General features: G+C 32.9%; 2 protein-coding genes and 1 non-coding gene across 12 annotated transcripts; all 3 read right to left on the bottom strand.

Annotated features, from left to right (window-relative positions):
• Window positions 1-63: 63 nt before the first annotated feature.
• LOC108221223 (factor of DNA methylation 1) lies at window positions 64-4,690 on the bottom strand. Of its 2 annotated transcripts, none has more exons than XM_017395120.1 (8): window positions 4,628-4,690; window positions 3,057-3,945; window positions 2,498-2,679; window positions 2,083-2,172; window positions 1,687-1,974; window positions 989-1,213; window positions 511-756; window positions 64-316 (listed from the first exon to the last, which is right to left on the bottom strand). In XM_017395120.1, exons 2-7 carry the CDS (start codon window positions 3,943-3,945, stop codon window positions 526-528), a joined length of 1,905 nt encoding a protein of 634 aa, XP_017250609.1. In that variant the 5' UTR covers window positions 4,628-4,690; the 3' UTR covers window positions 64-316; window positions 511-525. The 2 variants fall into 2 exon arrangements, with proteins under 2 accessions (XP_017250609.1, XP_063950272.1); XM_064094202.1 differs by having other exon boundaries at window positions 519-756.
• Window positions 4,691-6,691: 2,001 nt separating this feature from the next.
• Window positions 6,692-10,056, bottom strand: LOC108222223 (uncharacterized). The gene is made up of 6 exons (XR_010292409.1): window positions 10,022-10,056; window positions 9,861-9,937; window positions 8,565-8,691; window positions 7,777-7,806; window positions 7,585-7,694; window positions 6,692-6,953 (listed from the first exon to the last, which is right to left on the bottom strand). It is a non-coding gene; the product is annotated as an uncharacterized LOC108222223 (transcript).
• Window positions 10,057-16,260: 6,204 nt separating this feature from the next.
• LOC108220669 (probable protein S-acyltransferase 23) lies at window positions 16,261-21,078 on the bottom strand. 9 transcript variants are annotated; one of them, XM_064094203.1, is made up of 12 exons: window positions 20,826-21,073; window positions 20,610-20,744; window positions 19,394-19,460; window positions 19,202-19,298; window positions 19,081-19,131; window positions 18,550-18,646; window positions 18,309-18,392; window positions 17,393-17,430; window positions 17,178-17,243; window positions 17,013-17,072; window positions 16,839-16,890; window positions 16,261-16,760 (listed from the first exon to the last, which is right to left on the bottom strand). In XM_064094203.1, the coding sequence occupies exons 1-12, from the start codon at window positions 20,983-20,985 to the stop codon at window positions 16,657-16,659; spliced, it is 1,011 nt and encodes a 336-aa protein (XP_063950273.1). In that variant the 5' UTR covers window positions 20,986-21,073; the 3' UTR covers window positions 16,261-16,656. The 9 variants fall into 9 exon arrangements, with proteins under 9 accessions (XP_063950273.1, XP_063950275.1, XP_017249994.1 ...); XM_064094205.1 differs by having other exon boundaries at window positions 18,550-18,628; XM_017394505.2 differs by having other exon boundaries at window positions 18,550-18,658; window positions 20,826-21,067.
• Window positions 21,079-21,460: the final 382 nt, after the last annotated feature.

Genomic DNA, 21,460 nt, shown 5'->3' with positions numbered 1-21,460 from the left:
ATATGTCTGATGATTCAAGTATAGAGAAAAACATAAATTACCAAACTAATTTCACAGGCAAAAGAAATTTAACTTAAGTTTATAGATTAGACACACCACAAAACGAAGATTGTGTTTTATCAAAGTTCCAACTGTTACATTTCAGCAGAGACCACAATTACTAACTTAATGCTAGCATATTCCACATCAGTTCATGAGTTTGCAGAAAGTAATAAACTTCATTGAACAATGCCCCTCAAAAAACAGTAGTAACCACCTCTGATGACAACTCTATCATTGAAACAACAGCATACCAGAAGCTAAGCGCTTGATCCACCTGCCAATAAATGTTTAGTAAAACTCAGAGAAAGATATTCCAACATGTATCTATGACTCGTAAATGTGACATAAAAACACTCAAAAATTTCGGTCTATAAAGGAACTGCCTTAAATTAATAGTTCCAACATGTATCGTTGACTCAACATGTATTCTGGGGCATGCATTTTACTCAATTATATGATAATAAATACCTGACTACCTCACAGTCATCCTCTTCTGTGCTTAGGTGTCTTTACATTCTTAATTATGTAGCTTATGACTTCCTTTAGTGTAGCTCTTCTATCTTCCTTCGTATTCCAGAGTTCAGGTACCACATATCTACCACTTGGATTGTATTCATTCATTTCCAACAAGGCTTTACAAACTGCTCCGTGTATTTCATTTCCCCATTCTTCTTTTAGATTTCTAAGCATTTCGTCATCTTGATCAACAATTTCCTGCCATAAAATATTCATTAATTACTGAGTTCAAAAGCCTTCATTCAGGATAAAAGTATAACATACATTTTTTAAGGTTCTAATACATGTAAAGTTAAAGGTTTCACATTACAACTCATTTGCAGTTCATGCATGTAGCGCCATACATGACAACCCATATGTGCAAAGATGATAACAAATACCCATGCAGTACACATATAAAACTTAGAACTATTTGAAATTACTGCATTACCTTTTCATTTCCTTCAACCTTGACAATTTTAATTGGATACCATGAGGGGTCCGTCATTTTGTCTTGCCATAAAGAGCACAGTTCCAAAGCCTTAACGTCAGCTTCATAAGGTGGAATTCGTGGAAACCTTTCTCTGCATTCTTGCTTGAAGACTCTCTCATCAAGTTCTCCCATTTTTTTTATTCTGAAATTTGTCCGTGTCCCAGACAAATTCTCTTTTAAGCCCTGTTCATTAAAATACATTAATTAATGACCCGTAAAATAACTAGGTGGCTGTCTGGCTGATAAAAACAAATTGTTAGATGAAGTCTCTCTCTACAATATCAGTTAAGTATATTTATCATCACATGCCGATCATCTGTTTTATTATAAATACATTTTTGTTTCAGCTGCCTTTACAAATACTTTCAATTAGTTATTCTACCATTATAATAATGTCAGTTAGGGGATCCTCGTCTGCACGAAGTCAACAGGTGAATTATCCGAAAACTTTGCAATTAGCCAACTATTACTACCATACCTCTTTACACTTGCATCAATTTTTAAAGTATGGATGATCTCAGTTCTCAAATGTAATGTTCACACCAACCAATTGTCCATCCAATTTCACCTCAGTTATTCAACTCAGCAATAAGTTCAGCACAGTAGTTTTTGTTTTATAAACTAGGCATGCAATTTGCGAAGGAAATATATTATACCTCAATCAATTTTTTACGAGCATCTTGCAGCTCATCATTACTCTGCCTTTCTTTACTAAGGAGAGTCTGGTTCAAAGTTTCCATATGATTTCTCTGTTCCTCTTTATCTTCTAATTCGTCTTGCATCTCTTTCATCCTACTATGAAGCGCATCATCATCTTCACTTTCTAGATGTTTCATAACTTGCAACTTCCTTTTCAATTCCTGAATTTCCATTTCCAACCTTATTTTTTCATCTAGCTCCCTCTCTAATCTCAGTGTTTCGGTCTGGGCAGCCTCGATTTCCCTCTGAATTTAGAGACCAAGGCAAGAAGTGATGTTATATCATCATTTCAATAAAGAGGATAGTAAATGTCAGAGACATAAAGTATCTGATGATTCATGAGGTGGACACACCTGGTGCTTCTCTAACAGCCGTAGGATATTTTCACCTGCCCTTTTCTGCTCCATCGAGGCTAGTTGAAGTGAACTGTTTCTCACATTACTCTGATGACAAAAGTTAAAAATCAGGAACTATACACAATAAACAAATCTAAGGTTTTTTTTTAGAAATTGCTACCATGTTTTTCGGCCTATGATGCTTAAACTTATCATTTTTGTTTGAATTCTTAGGTTTAAAAGTATAAATAAATTATATGTGCATTACATCAATAGAATTTTAGATAAAGACCGGTAACCAATTTAGTAAATATTTATCTGACATATTACAAAACTAATTATTTTGTATTTTATCTAAATTTCCAATTTTTTAATCAAATATTCATATTTATTCAACATAGCTACTAAATATAGTTGAACAATATTATCCTACCTTGTTCCTGTCCTCATCAAGTTTTTCCCGGTCACTTTCAGTCAGTATTTCACGCCTGTTAAGTTCCCTGCTCCATGAATCGAGTTGTTTCCTCTTTGCTTCCAGCTCTAAGTTCAGCAACTCTTGTTCAGCTATAACTTTTGTAATGTTTTCTTGGGATATTTGCTGCATCCTCCTTGTTTCTGAAGAGGTAGACAATTCATTGTGATTAAATTATGGGATTTTAATGTATTAGCTGGAAACAAAATAACAACAAAACAGTAGGTGCAAGGTATGGTCTATGTTGACTACATTGTTTCCAACCAATAAATGTGTCCAAATTTAATCTTTAATGTGAATACAGAAACATGGAATTAATTTTACAAAATTCTCAATTGTTTGCTATCAAGGTGAATCATCAAACCTTGGCAGTTAAAAACACTTGATTACAGTTCCATGACTGATGACACTGTAAAGCAATTATTTATAGGATCAGGAAATGCATGCAACCTACGAGTCAATGCAACATGTCCACACAAAACACACACAAGTAATAACACAATGAAAAGGGGAAAAAGACCTTCGGAAAATTCATTGTGCAATTTGGAATAGTCTTCAAGCAACCTATCAAGGGACATGCTCTTCTCGTTATACTCGATTTGCAGATGATCCAAATTTTCCGTTCTCTTATCAAGCTCATAGGTTAGAATTTGAATTCTGTTTTTTTTATCACATTCCCCTTCCCTAAGAACATCAGAAGTTGTTTTTAGCTCTGCAGTCTTGCGAAGATAATCACCAATGACTCCTGCCAACTCATAATCATCAGCACGTGCCAACCACCCAAACATTTGCGACCCTTTATGAGCTTCCTCTGATGCCCAATCCTTCTTGCTGCGGTGATCAGTTTGGAACGACTTCTCGAATTCCATAGCATTTGTGAACCCAACCCAATTATTATTAAACTTGACAATAGCTTCTCCATTAAGTTTTTCCCCATCACAAAACAACACAATTTCTTTCGGCTTGTACTTGCTAAACTTGTCCATCATGTACTCTTCACTAAAAATGGCTCTTCCCATGTCAAAACCTTTCACTATATTAACAACAATCCCCGTCCAAGGATTGCACAATAATTCATTTTCACTAGAATGTGGAGGTACTTCCACTTGAGCTGGTTGCTCAGCTTCATCTACTAGATCATTTTCCAGATACTGTGCTAGTGCAATATGACAGGCCTTTTTCTTAGCTCTTCTGTTGGAGGACCCTTTGCCTGCTCCATTTGCATGCTGGAGGAGGTCTTTGTACTTGTAGTCTTGTTTCTTCTTTCCAACACAGAAGGGACAACGGAAGCTGTCATTGGGTCCTTTTACTCTCAGTTTTCCACTCTTCAACAATGCGTATGGTTTTTCCTTGTATTCATATATCTCCGAATCACTAATATCCGACTCTTCACCAGAGCTAAAATCCATCTGAAACAAATTTCCAAAGCCACTTAAACAGTGTTGCAACAATCAAAATTTTCTCAAGTAACAGTGAGGTAAAAACATAAACCAAGACAAATCATTAAATTGATGACATCTATGAAGTTTACGAGGACAAGCAACATAGTCATTAATTCAATTTTTGCCTACTTATTCCTTGTCGTATCATTATTCGGACACTTTTCCTCTTTAGTTCCCTATTTTACTCCATATTTCCTGCTGTTCCCTTATTAACTCTAAGCAATAATAAGGAAAAGGTTCATCTTTTAAACAATTTCCTAAGGAACACAAAGTCTCTTCTTTAGTAATTGAAAATATAAAGTCCAAAATGTAAACTTCAATTCAAGGATTCATAACTGAACATCACAAGTCGGAAAACTAGTCTGGCATAAATCAGGGTAATTAGTAAATGCAATCCAAAAGCAAACACATATAATGAATCAAACCGAGTAAAGGACCTCAAAATACATGAAAAATGAACAGTACTAAATGCGCCTCAAGATGCAGTGATGCACCAATGTAAAAGGACTGTTCACTGTACACAAACAAAACAAGATCCTTATTAAAAAAAGCCTGTACTTTAAAAATAATCAACAAGTCTCTTTAAACAAACATGTAAAGGCTAAAACTGTTCATAAAGATGATTATAATTTACGATTTCTGTAAGTACCTGCTCAAATGATAAACAGGAATATGTAGCGGTCACTCTCCTCTTCTTGCACAGTGCACGCCTTGTATATTGATACTTCGCTACTACAATACATGCATATTTATATTGAGGCTTTAGGGGTATAAATTAGTAAAAAGAGGTGACTTTTCATTTTTATTGGCCCTTGCCATTCAACTTCCAAAGATACTGCTCCCTCTGACCGTGTCCGACGAGTATTTCAATTTCAAGATACATATTAAATATAGTCTCATAATTTATTTTTATAATTTTATATTTCTAAATAAAAATTTAAATGTTTAAACTTTTTTTTTTGACTAAAATGTTTAAACTTTTATTCGGGAATTTGAAGATGCATATAAAATATAGGTTCATAGCTTATTTTTACGATTTTATGTTGTCAAAAAGAAAAGAATTAAAATATATTTAGTAAACAATAAATTTATAAGGGAAAAATGAGTGACAAAAGATTTTAAAGTAAAATTTAGTGGGGTCACGTCTACTATAATCCAAAAATTATAAAAATTCATTGAAAAGTATGTGAGTAAATAAAATTTCTTCAAACTTAAAATACTTAGAAGTAGATTTTTAAAACGGTTATTGTGAAAATGATTTATTCTAAAATAAATAAATTAATGTAAAACTCTAACTACTCCAGCATTTTTTTGATTATTGATAAAATTATAAGATTTTGACTCATCTCATACAATCAACCCTCTATCAGTGGTGGTTCCATGCAAGCAAGTGGAGCCATATGAATCATTTTCGTATGCTAAAGATTATTCTTACAACACAAAATGTGAACAATAAAATTATTTCGGCTCAACTTTGAAAAAGCGAAATTTTTAAAACTCTGAAATCTCAGTCAATCAAGCCGCACAATTTAAAACTTAAATTTCATACATAAAAAAATATCACTTGATTAATGCACCACTGAAAATAGCAAACTAGAATCAAAAAATTTAAAGTTTAAATCGAAACTAGCGTAATAACCCGTGCAAGGCACGGGTCATTTTCTAATATCTATATTAATATTCACCCTTTGTATAAGGTACAAAAATTTTAGAACAATTTTGATTGTTATTAACAATGTGTCTTGTTTTTTATGTCCTAATTGCCACAAATGAATATTTTGAAATACTTTTAAGATTACGGTTTTTCTATGGTGTGCCCATGGGCACATGCTAAGCGCGGAAAATTTTGTGCTTGGATCATTTTGATTGGCTCATATCTCATGATAATGATGGACCCCCCTGCAAATACACCAACCACACCAATCAAAATCTCTCAAATACAAAAATTTCCGCGCTTAACATATGCCCATGGGCACACACTAGCCAAACCGTTAAGATTATTGTTGGCTTTTAAAGACCACGGGAGGAGTCATAAAAATGTCTTGAAATTGTAGCAGGCATTTGCAGTGTAAATCATTATGGTTTATAGTGAGAGCTGGAGACAAACATGTACAAACTATAAAAATCATTCTCGAAGTCCTAACATATAAATGTTGTCTTAGAGCATCTCCAGCACTGTCTTAGTGTCTTCCTTATATATATTATAAAATATTGAATCCTAATGATTTAGGACAAGATTTTGTATTTCAACTCCAACAATGATCCTTATAATTCATTCCTTGTTATTATTATAATAATAAATTTGGAAAGAGATTGATAAAAGATGGAAAGAAGAGAGAGAAAATAAGTTACAATAAGAGAGAGAAATGATTTTTTTATTAAAGAAATCAAATAAGGCATGGCTAGTGGTGCCTTATTAATAAGGCATGGAAGGAGGATCCTAGTGATTTAAAGCACCTCTAAGACACTGCTGGAGCACTAATTTATGTCAAATTCCTTATAATTGGATTTAAGACATGAAATAAGGAAGCTGCTGGAGTTGCTCTTAATAAACAAACTTTCCCTTCTATAAATCCCTAACAAATATGTTTTTTTTATTTTAGAGAACAGAAGCACTTCTTTCACTCTATGTTCAATAATCATACTCACTTTTCTCGAGTTGTGTTGTCGTGAAAAATATGGAGGGATGTCGAAGCATAGCACTCCCATTACATTGGTTTGCCTGTTTCTTTCTCGGAACAGTTCATAGGCTTTAACAATGTCTTTACTTTATGTTTTTACAAAAAGGGTTTCTATGACATAATTTCAATTCAAAATAAGCCAAAATTCCTTTACTGCGTAAATCCGTTGTACAGTTACCATCTAACACAAAGACAGATATATATTGAATATTACACTTTTACTTGTTCTTCCTCCACCTGTAGAAGCACAAACCAATCCTTGTTATTTTGACCACCCTTTTCTGGGATCTTCTTCTGTTTTCAACCAAAAAAAAGCAAAAAACCTCAATTTGAGAGAGAACATATGAAATAATCTCGCACGACATAACAATTAGTTTCAGCTTATTCAGCAAAGGTAAATTTTGAGCAATCAATTAATTAGATAATGTAAAGATAATAGAACAAGTGGCTCTATCTCTAAGAAGATGTGTGCTCCAATTCACCACTTTTAATAGGACATTGTAGTTGTTCACACTTTTTTGTTGTTTTCCCCTCTAGTGCCTTTAGTTCTAGGCAATTGATAAAAGTATAAAAGTTCTTTCTGAATTAAGGATATGTTATAGCATCCCCTTCTTTCTGGGACAAAGTATTTAAATTAGCTGCATTTTATGACTCATGTCTTTGTAAAGACACACAAGACAATACCAATTTTTTGAAAAAAGGTTATCTGTGTTGCTTGATTGCATGCACAAAGTGAACGAAATTTCTACGAATGACGGCTAAATGTGAGATAAATAATTGTTTTAAAATGTTCACAAAGATCCCTTAGTCCTAGCACTAAAATGTTAATGTTGAAAGTAATCACAAAAACAATGAAGTACTTCCGATGAAGTTGTTAATAGTCTTACAGAGAAATATGATTTTGCAGGAGTCGCGATAGTCTCACCTTAAAACACCCACAATTGGATACTGACTGCCAGCATAGTAGAGAAGCCGTAAGAGGTAGCAATTTTCAAATAACGAAGCATACTCCAATCTCTTATCACGGCCCATTGTCTAGTATATAAACAAAATCGTTACAAGTTGCCAAAAAAATATCAGGTACTAATCCATTTACTTGGCATCGAAATGTCCTTACTTGCATGATACCACTCGAAGCTGGTAAATCCTAACCGAAATAAGAAAAATGCTAGTCAGTTTCTTCCTTTTTACCAATATATGTAAGGAAATGAAGAACTTAAGTCGGTCAAAATGACGATGACCACGTGTGGTTGTGCTATGTTAATATATACATATGCTGGGGCAAGTGCTTAAACTGCCAAGATAGCCGTCTTTTCAACATGTTTATAAACGACGCTAAATCAGTTTCAAGATAAGCATACAAATTGCTAGAATTTGATAATTTCATCATGCTTCTTGGAAGACATGAAAGTTGAGATACACAAAGTGCATATATTGAGAATTACAGGTACACATACTTCTTTTAATTTTTTAAAATTCAATCTATAGATACCATACATTCTGGGTAGCCACCACAGAGAGCCTTAGATCCTACTTCTAAAGAAGGTTCTCTCATGGTTAAGGTTTTTTTTTTATATAAAGAGCGATTGCTAGCTAAAGTCAGAATCACCAAAGAGTTTTTTGGAGACTGGTGCATTCTCATGATAACAGAGAATCGGGGTAAAAGCCTTAGTGGCTGTGAACAAAGAACATATACCAGGCTCTTTAATCTTAGCTTGTAGACACAAAAACAACAATGGCAATAAGCTAAAATTGGACCTATCTCTAATACTCCTGTCTATGCCCTCGCAAATACATGGACTCTTGCAAAAGCTTTGATGTCAATGAACACTCAAATTCTTGTGATTTCCGTACCACACACTGGATAATACATGACTGGCCCAAATAAAAAAAAACAGAACAAACCTGCATTGCAATCTGTTGACTTTAATATAAGATTCACGAATCATGGATGATGGGCTCCCGGTGGGAGCCAAATACAACAGGCGGTTATCCAATGACCCTAACCTGATTCTGTGAGGCTCCTGAAGTTCTGAAATGCAACATATAGTGGCAATAAAGATCAAGATATGTATTATCCTAATTAAAAGATATGAAAAGTCAGTTATTACTCCCTCCGTCCCTTTTTAGTTGTCACATTTGGTTTTGAGCCGGTCAAATTGACCAAAATTTGACTAAAATTTATTAATATTTTATCAATTGATAGAATAAAAAAAATATGTCACCGGAAATAACTTTGTATCTATTTTAAGATGTAATTTTCAGTTTTTTGAAATAATGAAGGAGTGACTTATAATCTTTGGTAAATAATTGGTCAATTTGACCAACAAAAATAGAAATGTGACAACTAAAAAGGGATGGAGGGAGTACTATTTTAATTCCCATTCGCTTTCACTCTACTTTCAACACTCACTATAAATAGATAGCACAAAGTCTTTCACTACATTTCATTTACTTTCATCTACTTATGCTTCTGTTTGAACTTAGAACTGAGTGATGCTTTTATTATAGGGTTGGCTCATATAAGATAGTAATTTAACTATAAATCAAGCTTCATTTGATCTCTTGGTAGTCAAATATCATCTGTCTGGATTACCCTACTAACAAACATAGAAATCAAGGACCTGGACCATCTTGAGAGTAAAAGGGTAATGAAGAAAGGACGAGTCAAAAGCAAATGCATAATATAAATTCACAATGTAAATAAATTCAAAAAGAACTATGAAGCTAACCATTTTAGTGTTGGATCAGTGAAAAGAGGACCCTTCTTCATAAATCCAAGATATGTTTGAGTGTGAAAGTTGATCAAACAATAACCCAAACCACTTATAAATAATTGAATTCACACAAATGCACAAAATAAGCAATAACGTAAAAGGTATACATTATAAAATTATCCATAGAGAAGTGGACGGAAAGTAGGCTTAGCCGCCAGACCAATTTAAAGAATCATTGCAAAAATAATTAAAACAGACTATCAACCAAACTACTCCATTTCGTGAATAATATATGTTTAAAAGAGAGCTCGGCACGTATTTTAATATTTTTATAAAATCTAAATCTATAGATTATTTTAAACTTTTTTCCTTCTAAATAAAAATATAATATTTCGTTAGGGTGAGTTGAGACATAAAAATGTAAATTTATAATACATATTGCATCTTAAAGGGCAATTAAAATGCATAATCTGATAAACATTACCAGGGTCCAACCTTGAGCTTAGGATTTATAAGAATGACAGGTCTTTTTCCTGCAGCATCAGCCATAGCCTGTAGATCCTGCATTATTTAAACCTGATTCTTGTGAACATTAAGGCATTAATCTTAAAAGTATGAAAGCAATTTCTTGTTCCAATGTCTGACCCCAATTATACAATTTCCAACAGCATTTTGAGGAGCCAGTAATATGAACATGGTGTCTTCTTCAGCATCTTCTTTTACTCCTGCAGATTAATCTTATAAATATCAGATATGAGCACCAACACTTAACCCAAGCATGTTATGCATATAGTTGAGAGTTGAGACATAGTAGGCGGTGAAATGTCATTAATTCAAATTTTTTCCTAAATACCAAGAGTTATTATCTTGCTCACGAATGACAGAAAAATAGGCATACATAAGCATTCAGATTTAGACAAACCCGGATAGAACATTAATAACAAGAAGCAAAAAACTAATGTAATATTCAACAGAGTCTAAGATGAATAAAGGATAAGTCACAGCAAGCATATTGATCACCAACATCTGCAGGTCCCCGCAGTTGACAAACTGAAGATATAAAGTAGAGACCTGCAGCATTGCAATATTACTCATACTCTTTGATTCTCAGTTACCTATAGCACCAATGCTGATAAAGGTTCCCATGGCACCATATTCACCCCAGTCCATGAACTCCAAGATCTTACGAGTTCCTGCAAGCTGCAATGGCATCCCTGCTAGTGCACCCTCCCCCATAGACCCTTGAACACAAACTTACAGAAAGACAAAATAGTAACTTGATAGATTATACATGCACATTGCTTCACCATAAATAATAGCTTAGACAAACTATACATCTTTACTCGTTTTCCATCATCAGCAAATGATAGAGCTAGAACTCGAACAAGCTGACAAAATAGTGACCTTAGAATGGAGTATACAATCACGGCCAAAATGTAAAGCGATAAAAAAGTACCGGCGCAGCACGTGTTCAGGCACATGACGCCTTGACCCCAGAGATGGCCTGTTAATCTGCTCTGTTACAACATCAGCCGATGCCAGAGACGCTCGTGTTGGTGATATTTGTAATTCGACTAAAACCTAGTTGTCGGACAATTTAAACAGAGAAACTGTAAGAGATCGCGGAGAAAAGGAAGAGACGAGGGTATTGCTGAAATTTTGTGTAATTGGAGGGTATATATGTAATTTCACAGGCATTTTTGTTGCTCTTTTTACCCCTGGTTCTCTTTTAATATATAGAAGTAGATAAATAGTAATAGGACCAATGTGCTGATGCTGAGTACTTCGACATCATGGGTTGTATAACACAGCCTGTTCTTTTTGAGATTCTGAGCTTCCATCTTTATAGCATCCAGCAATGGCCTTCCACTCGTTACTGTTTTCGTATCCGTAATTTGTCCCGATTACATGGCTACAAGCCTTGCTTGTTAACCACCGTTGAACCAGAAAAACCGAGACCGATGCCTATTCCATAATCAAACATCAATATTTTTGGATCATACTCTTTAATTTTCTTGTTTGAAACCTGTTTGCGAGCAATGTACCTTGATGCATCACTCGACATTGCATGAATGAGAACATGTTCAGACCTTTTGGATTATTACACAAATTCAAGTTATCGGCAATTTTTTTTTATGAATTCAGAGAAAACGAAAAAATCTCAGACCTTAGGATATAAGCTTCCACCTGACTAAGAGCAAAAATAACTAATATCGCACTAGTTTTCTAAATTTTCTAAGTGAAAGACGAGTATATAATAACTAATTATGCACTAGTTTTCTGAGTAAAAAAAAGTATTATATCTTGAGGAAAAATGTCAAACTACTAGTAGGATAATATTGTGCAACGGTAAAAAATTACATTATATGTCTATTAATTTTTTTGACTGTGTTATTATTTTGGTATTAAATATTATCATTTTGGTATTGAAATGAACATTCTAATAAAGGTGAACAAAACTTTTTTATTATTAAAAGATTTAAATGTTTGAAAAAAATAGACTAACATGATATTTAATGGAATCAGTCATGTTATCGTATACAAAGAAATTGAAAATGAAGATCGAACTTAGAAAAATAGTTTAATTTAGGTGAAAAATTGATATAGTTATTATATAAAAAATGATTTTATAGTTGATTTTAACATAACTGATTCAACGAGTTAACTTGAACCAATTAATCACTATTAAAAATACTAGAGAATAAATAAGAGGGAAGATACTGTAAATTTTTGGGTCTTACGTGATTGGCTAGAAGGGGTTTTCCTTTGACCAATCAAGAAGGGTTTTCCTTTGACCAATCAAAACTTGTGGCCTCCATTTACGCTCGACCCCGACTTCCCATTCAGCTCCTTTTCGCTCGACCCCGACTTCCCATTCAGCTCCTATCCACACAAACCCTAACCCCTAAAAAAATATTGTGCATTTTACTAGCACACTAGCAATTTTGCTCGTGTTTCGCACATAAGAAAAGATTAAACTTGTTAATCACGGAAATTTAATGTGTAAAATTCTAAAATTATCCTAAATTAACATAAACTTTCTATATTGCTCGTGCTTCGTACACGAAAATTTAATGTAAAAAATTCTAAAATTATCCAAAATTATTCTATAGAGAGAAAATTGTAACATTTAAAAAGTTTATATTTACGTATAAATTTAAAATTATTTTCACTATTGATTAATTAAAAATAACAAAATCACTAATAAATATTGAGCGGCATAGTTTCACAAAATCTTGCATTCGGAGATGTGAATAACATGATTTAATTCAAAACAAAAATAAAATTACTCAATCAAGAACAAAACTAACGAAACTGAGAAAAAACTGTAAGGCGATAAACACACAATCCAATTACCCAGTTTTAAAGTATGCTGCGAAACAAAATCAGGATGGATCAATGTTTTGAAGGATTTCGAGCGGAACATGTTTGCGACCACCTACAGCGATGATTAATGATTAGTTTATCAATCATTCTCAAATTTTGAATTGTGAATTTTTCCGCCAGAAGAAAAGGAGTGCGTGTATACACGCCATGATTTCCGCCAGCAGTTATGCCAGGAAACCGCAGACGACTGGGCAAAACCCAGTGAAACCCTCTGACCCGATAGTAAGCACCTCCAGTACAAAATTGTATAGAAAATATCCGGGTCAGATTCGATGGGTTATCAAAAGATCCAGAAAAAAGGAAAACACTTATATGCCCAAAAAAAATAGTGTAATGCTAAAAAAGAGGGAGAGTAATTTCAGTTAGTGCTAGCAACTATTAAGAATATATTGAATTGAATATTGAAATATTGAATATTGATTGATATTGATTGATTGATTGATTATATATGACCTTAATACCATTCGAGCTGACGTTGCTACTACACACCATGCCTAAATATATAAACAATCAATCTCACACAATAATCAAACTTACACAAATTGACATAAGTAATATAACTAAATATGTAGGGTAAATATATATTGTATCATATAATAACAAAAAATAAATCGCCAACAATACATGTAGAAAAAAATATACGAGTATTTTTAACAACATAAAGGCAAAATAATATACAAGTATACAACAAAATCCAAAACTTAAAAAAAGTAATGTAAGTTGTTATTTAGTGAGCAAAGATAATGAAAAGATAATTTTAACCTTCTTTAGAGAGCAATGTAACCGCAGAAAGAAAGAGACACTTTTTTAGGATTTGCACTCTGAGTATTTTATTAATTATTACCTATTATGTCTATAAGTAAGAATATGTAGAGTAAATATTTATTGTATCATATAATAACAAAAAATAAATCACTAACAAAACATGTAGAAAAAAATAATTGTATTTTTGACTTCTACTAGTGGTACTCTCGTACAAAAAAGAATTGGCTTTTCTCAATGGTACCATCGCATTTTTGACTTCTACCAGTGGTACCCTCGTACTTTTAATTTACTCTTTGTGGTACACTCGTGGACTTTTGATTTACTCTCTATTGATTTAAGACTGTAAAACAAATTGTATATTTGAAATTTTTGCGAAAACTTACATAAAATAGACCCTTAAATCACGTAAAATAGAGTCAAAATGAGTGAGATATTAATGATCAAAGTTTGGTTATGAAGTTTGAATATATTTCACTCATTTTGACTCTGTTTTACATGATTTAAAGGTCTATTTTATGTAAGTTTTCGCAAGGATTTCAAATATACAATTTGTTTTACAGTTTGAAATCAATAGAGAGTAAATTAAAAGTACACGACTGTACCATAGAGAGTAAATTAAAAGTACGAGCGTACCATCGGTAGAAGTCAAAAATGTGATGGTACCATTGAAAAAAAACCAATTCTACGAGGGTACCATCAAGAATTTTCCAAAAAAAATATACAACTATTTTTAACAACACAAAGGCAAAATAATATACAAGTATACAACAAAATTCAAAATTTAAAAAAAGTAACGTAAGTTGTTGTTCAGTTAGCAAAGATAATGAAAAGATAATTTTAACCTTCTGTAGAGAGCTATATAATCGCAATGGACCGCAGAAAGAAAAAGACGGTTCTTTAGGATTCGCACTCTCTGAGTATTTTATTAATTATTACCTATTATGTTTATATCTGATCCAATGAAACCACCCAAAGTACTTTCATGGAAGTATATGTTAATTAGTATATAGTTAAACAACTTTATTTATTTAAAAATAAAAAAGTAATACAATCTATATTTAATAGATACGTGTACTCGTGATGTCGGGACTGAGAAGTACTATTTAACTCTTACATCACTTAATCTTATATCCATCCTCAAACAGTGATCCAAATTCTAAACAACGATTTTTTATTTCATTTCAGACGAAAAACCTAATTTCGGAAACACGGATAATAGTTTAAGTTAATAAATAGACAATATATTTATACACATGTTATATGTGTATGCATGTGTGTGTATATGAAGAGTCAAGAGAGACGGATGCTTATCAAGAGAAAAGAAAAGTCTTATCTTTATCATTGGTTTATATTGTATTCGATAGTCTAGATTTCGTTAAAAAACAAGGATGTATTATTTTTTTTTTAGATTATAAGGGTAGTACAAAAGCATAGAAAATACACAAAAAAATACATATTTAAATTTATTACCTTGTATCATAAATTTGATGAGAGTTCTGTTAGAAAATTAGTGTGTAAAATATATTAACAATTAGTATATTAAAATATATAAACAAGAATAAAATAAACCAGAGTGATAAACAAGAACAGTGTAAAACAGAACAATATATTTACTCTAGATGCAAATATGTTATAACCCTAATTACATTAAATTAATATGTAAAACAAATTTATAAACATATATACAAACATAATATATCATGCAAATTATGATGTAGTTTACAACAAAAAGAAAGAACCTTTTTATTATGAAGTATGCTGCAGAAAGAATCTGATCCCAGTTTTGCAAACTGTGTCCTTAAAAGCAACTATGCCTCTCCACCGGTGCTTCAGGGAAAGATGGCAGTGACTTCCCAGGATTGAGCGGTTTTACGTTTTTAAGAATTGTAAGCACTACAGATTCTTAGACACCAGCGAACTAAAAACTAAAAGAATTGTATGTATTGTGACTATTGTATGTGTTTTCAACATGTCTTTAAGATGTGTCTCTATGAAAAGAAACTTGATATCCTTTCATATTCCAACGGACACTACTATTCTTTCAACAGACACCATTATTCTAATAGTCACAACCATTCAAGTTCATATTCACTTAAATTATAAGAATAATACTACTATTATTCTAACAAGTTCTTCATTTATAAACTTTTTACGTTTATCAGATATCAATCATTAATGAGTTTAAAAGCGTTTTTTTTTTTTGCCATGAAGTAATGAAAATATTTTGTATTACTCTTGGACCGCGGGAATCGAAAGACCAACAAAAAAATCGTACAAAAGTAAAAAGAAGATACGTTTTCAATACTTTAGTGACAAAAGAATATTTTTGAACCATAATGGTAAATGGGTATATTTGTGCAAACCTGATGGATTGAAAGGTTATTAAAGCCTTGGCTAAAATAAACTTGAGCGGGAAGCGTTATTGCGCTCTCCTCTATCTCAATTTATCTTCTATTTCAATCTTCTTCTTGTGTCTTCTTGCACACATCCATTTCTAGGAAATTTCAGTTTTCGGGCTTGTTTCTTAAACCTACTTTGAGACTTTAATTTAATTAATTAATTTGTAATTGCACATGTAGATGGAATTTTGTTCGAAATTAGGATATATTGGTTTATCTTTTCATTCTGGGTTATAAAGAAAAATATAGGTTTGATTTGTTGGAAGCCATTTTTGTGCTTTTTACATTGTTGCCTATGTGACAAGGTAGCTGCCATCTGCTTTAACTGCAAAGTTGAAAGTTTAATGTCCTTGTTTAAGATATAAAATTACAAAGTACTTTAATACATTTCATTAAAATTTATCTCAACAAGTATATTGTTATTTAGCAAATTTATTACAATATACAATAAGTTCTTCACAAGGACTGAAGCTCTAGAGCTCAAGTAAGTGGTTGCTAGAGATCCTTCTCAAAGGCCTGATGGCCAAAACCTTGCTAGCATTTGTTGCCAGACATCCTCACTTAGAGGAGCCAATAGACCATCCCTCTCATTTAGATAACGAGTGAAGATCCCTTGCATTACCAACTGAATCGAGTACTTGGAATGTCTCGACTGAAAGTAGAATGGGATCACATGTTAATCCAAACCTGTGCTGGAAACACAACCATATAGTGGTACCAGAGCATATATCATTCTTTAGCTTTTAGGAAATGCTTCAGATTTTGCAAAATTCCATGATTATAAGGATTTGTAAACACTGTCCGTGATGCTGGTTGTCCTGAACAGTCAAAACCTTTCCAAGGTCAATGTAAAAACACATTCAAAAATTTAAAACTGATGTTGTGTATATTTATATATGGTAGCAGTTCACCTAGTTGAAGCTGTACCACCAATTGGAACTCTGGATATCTTTTCCAGTTTATCTGCAAACAAATTACGCAACATAGCATACATCATGGATTTGGAAATTATGTGAGAGCTTTAGAGCAAAAAAAAAATGACAGTCTAGATGATGCAAATGTGGTAGATAGGAGCAAGAACTAACCCACTCATCAGTTGTAATATTGAAACATACACAGTATAAGTGCCACATCAGGAAGACAATCTGTCATTTAGCACGTATACACAGGAAGTGGTCAGGTAATTAACAAGTTGACCTTCGTATTCAATTACAAGAAAAACAAGAGCAAAAACAGAAAACAGTACCTACCTGCCACAACACTTGTAGAAGAGAGAATAGCATAGTGCTACCAGCCAAAGTACTAGAGTAACTGGGCTGCATAAGTCATAGAGTATATTTAGATGAGTTTTAATACATTAAGAGTCGACAATGGAACTGCATAAAAAAGCAAGTCAACACACTAATAGTCGTAAGATCACAGTGTCCAGCATGCCAAAGGGAACCCATGAAGAAGGATAACGTACCTTTTCCACGTCTTTGTCCGCAGTATAAGATTTTGCAACTGAAAACATAAAGGAAAACTGATTCAATTACTCTTACAAACTACACTCCAAAGAACAAAATCTGTACACATCTGTTCGCTAATAGTTGAAGCAACAAGGATTAGGTCTTGCAAGAACTTTATCCCCAATTTTAAACCACTGCGCAAACATATTTAAGCAAAGGTGATGTAAATGGTGTTGCAAACAATAAATTATCATCATTCCCACAATTTCACTTCTGGGCTCTTAATCTCTTATACGACAAATCAAACTAGAAAACAAATTTAACCTCAATACAAAACTGTAATCTCATGACTTTCTGTACGGAAAATGAAAACATATTCACATTTCAGTCTTACAAAGGAAGAAAAGGGACCAGAAGTCAGACTTATGAGGAGCGTTTAGAAGCTACATAAAGAATGGAGTAAGATATAATAACTTGCATGCATTTTCTTAAGTATTCTTTGGTGAATCAGACCTCAGAGTCAAATTTTCAAGACTTCTAAAAAGGCATGGACCAAGTGCATGCTGGATCAGACATGTATAGTAATAACTAATAACAAGCATTGTGAATTTGTAGTATTCAGAACTTCAAATTGTGAATGGGTCAGTGGACCTCTTTTTTGGCGTTGATAGGTAACTTCTTTTCATTTGTACTTGTGTGGGTTTAACATAGTCTATTTGTTGATGAGTATGCTACAAAGTAAATGGTGCCTATTAAATTGTTTGACCTACTACCTATTAATTTGTTCTAATGAATTTAACAAATTAGATTTGAATCACTGGTAGAGGCTTCATGTTTAAGAGAATATAGGATCTTTCTTCTAGTTGGAGTAGTTTGAAATTATTACTATTACATAATATACATAGATAAGTTGGCTTAAATAATCAAGCTTACATTGTGATAAGCAAGCAATGTAAGAAGCCTCTGACAAAATAAATCCAACCAGGAGAGTAATAAAGAGAACACGATTTTTTTGACCTACACACAAAGATATAAAATTTACAAACGTATCATCGACATACAAATTCAAAGTGCATCTCCAGATTGTAAAACTCGTTTTGATGAAATCAAAAAGAAATGAGGAACAAGATCTGCCAGAAAAGAAGTACCCTTGCACACTATTGTTAGTTGTTACCTATGCAGTTTCCAAAGGCAGGACAATGGTGGTCAAATCCCTTTACATACACCTTGCACATTCTACAAAACCTTATCCTCTGCAGTAGAGTAGATTCCTGACCATTTTTCTATAAATATATTGCGATAGCACATACAACAGATATCTTTATTAGCAATTCAATATATAATCAATGCATATTATACTAATAGCAAGAAAACACGAAATAGTTATTTGCTAACCATGTTTTCCATTCAGAATATCAGAGTAAAAAATAGCACACTTTAACTATTTGCAAGATATCATATGCATTTACATATAACATTTTTTAACACTTAGTGTAGCATAAGAAACAAAGAACAAATATCAAGCAAGGAAACCAAATTATTTTCTCCCATCTGATCTTGATGCTAAATGTTTTAGCATGTCACAATATTTTTGGTCGTAGTATCAGGTGGAACAATTGCTTCAACTTATGTGGAACAGTCTTATCACTCTGATATAATATAACATCTCTCACATTCTAGGAAAGTTAGTTTATGCCAGATTTACCTCATTAGAAGCGCAGCCTTTGTACGTTTCACAGCTTGCGAGCTCGGACTCCTAGACAAGAAAGGAAGATATAAATATAATGTTTTCTATATTCTGTGAGGAGATTCTCAACACTTGCAACCTGCAAGGGTGTTTCAACATCTAGCAATGGATCCGCAACAAGTTTTTCAGGATTGGAATATCCATATGCAACATAACCTGGGTCACTAGACAGAATTCTGCCACAAAAACATGCTTCTTAGGATGAGTAAGCTTCTGCAGTTTGCAGAGTGATTGAGAAAAATAATAATTGATTGTACAATAATAAGCTAACCTACATAGACCAAGCAGAAGAATGACAAGCTCTGAGTTGAATACAATATCCAATTTATATGAAACCCCTGCATATATAAGATACAGTTGGGATTTTAAGTATGCTCAACATTTTGTTTACACAGAAAGACAAACTTTGACAAAAATTAAAACCACCTCTATAGAGAGGAAAAATAAAAAGTTATACAATTTTTGTTATGTATATATAAAATAGACTTTTGTTGTATTGTATATCAACACATAATTACTAAATATCAACTAAAAAAGTATGATTTTCTAAGATATTATATACACGAAGCACCTCTGTTAGTCTGTTTACATAAAAATTTTAGGGTAAAAGCTTTTAGTGATAAAAAAGGGCTCAAAGATGGCTACATCAATGGCTTGTCAAGACCTGGATCCATGTTTCCCCTGATATCTTCTCAATTGCGAAAATGTACCGAGAAGAATTCTACATCCTTTTCATGTGTGCATGTATAATAGACCCGTCAATTCGTTCATGTCGTGTACTAAATGCTAAACCCAAACACGACATTTGTGTATATTTGTGTTGGTATACATTCTTGTTGTGTTATCGTCTCATACTATTTAAAGTAAATAACTAAATATATAAATAAACAACTATATATATGAAAAATGTTCCGTATACCTTTACAAATATACATATTTATATTATATTTGGGCCCTGGTCAGGACCTTTTAACTAGCCTGACATTTTCTGGTCGTTGGATGAATATCCAACAGACAAGATTATAACAAAATTTTAATACTTCCAGCATCGCGGGACGAGTAAAATGACCCCATCTAGCGGTTAAAAAGCGCTGGATGTATGTTATAATCCTGGCCGCTAGATATTCATCCAACGGCCAGGCTAGAAAATGATGTTAAAAGGTCCCTTCCAACTGCCAAGGATAAGGACCCATTATATTTACATATAATATTATAAAATAAGTACATTTATACAAATTACTATACATATAATCATTGATTATTTAAATGGGTAAACGCAATCCGACGCCTTGGTTGTGTACCTCCAGGGTCGTGTACTTGAGCTAAAAACACAAACACTAAGTTTTCGACACACACATATTACCGTTACCTATAACAATGAGGCAATAACATTACCGTATATATTAGCCTATCCCGAATCATGAAGCAACAGATATAGATATTGAGCTGAAAAATAGTACCAAATTTACGGAAGGCAATAAAATTACCTGGTCTAATCACAATGAGATACACAATCCAAACATACAATATGTTTATAACAACAAAAGCAGGAGCTGAGCCACGCACCCCAAGAAGCTTCTTGCAAGCCCTCCCCAAACCCACAACAAGAAGCATCACCCCAGCTGAAAATAACAATAACCCACTTCAAGATTTTCAAAACCAAGCCTATACATACATAGTTATACACACAACAAAACACATACCTGAAATAGAAAGGAGGGTTAGAAGAGGAAAAGAAGGCAAAAAGTGAGCAACCAAGAACAGAGCAGAGTGAATGAATAGCACGGAAACCGATGAAACTGTGCTCTCTATTGTGATCAGCTTCTCTGCCACCATTTTCATCTTCTTGAATTGATGATTCATGGCTGACTTGAATTGAATTTACCTGATTTTTATTTTCTTTTTGAATTATTTTTTTGCCAAGATTTTCTTTTTGAATTTTAATTCACTTGTAGAGGCCCAAGTTGAAAAAGATTGGCCCAAGCTGATCATTGTTGCTTGGTTGTAGTCGTCCCTAGCTTCCTTACGGACATATTTGGAGCCCACTGGGCTTTATTTATTCACTGTCTCGAATTTATGAATTTTGATAGCTTCTCTGCATTTTTTTTAAGATCGCTCATTTTTGTTGAAAAATTTTGTTCATTTATAATTTTTTATTAGCGTTAGTGTTGGTGTTTTTCTAAATATTAATATATTTAGCAGTTTAAAAAGTAAACTGTGGGTCGATTTAGCTTTGGTGTATCGAATGTAGTCATTTAGATGTAAATTATATTACTAGGCTAAAACGGCTAATAGAGAAAGACTGTTATATAACGCATATTTTTAAATTATTAAATCT

Source organism: Daucus carota, chromosome 5, assembly GCF_001625215.2.
Source record: "Daucus carota subsp. sativus chromosome 5, DH1 v3.0, whole genome shotgun sequence".
NCBI classification, from domain to species: Eukaryota; Viridiplantae; Streptophyta; class Magnoliopsida; order Apiales; family Apiaceae; genus Daucus; species Daucus carota.
Note: the sequence above shows the minus strand (reverse complement) of the source record. Positions and strands in the feature narration are given on the sequence as shown.

Excerpts from the sequence above, each read along its gene's own strand:
- LOC108221223 (XM_017395120.1), bottom strand. The coding sequence starts at position 3,945 with ATGGATTTTAGCTCTGGTGAAGAGTCGGATATTAGTGATTCGGAGATA. Across the intron at positions 2,680-3,056 it reads GCACAATGAATTTTCCGAAG|AAACAAGGAGGATGCAGCAA; the intron begins GTCTTTTTCCCC and ends CTACCTCTTCAG. Across the intron at positions 1,214-1,686 it reads CTCGTAAAAAATTGATTGAG|GGCTTAAAAGAGAATTTGTC; the intron begins GTATAATATATT and ends TTTAATGAACAG.
- LOC108220669 (XM_017394505.2), bottom strand. The coding sequence starts at position 20,985 with ATGAATCATCAATTCAAGAAGATGAAAATGGTGGCAGAGAAGCTGATC. Across the intron at positions 19,461-20,609 it reads TCTCATTGTGATTAGACCAG|GGGTTTCATATAAATTGGAT; the intron begins GTAATTTTATTG and ends TTATATATGCAG. Across the intron at positions 18,393-18,549 it reads TGCCTTTGGAAACTGCATAG|GTCAAAAAAATCGTGTTCTC; the intron begins GTAACAACTAAC and ends CTTTGTGTGTAG.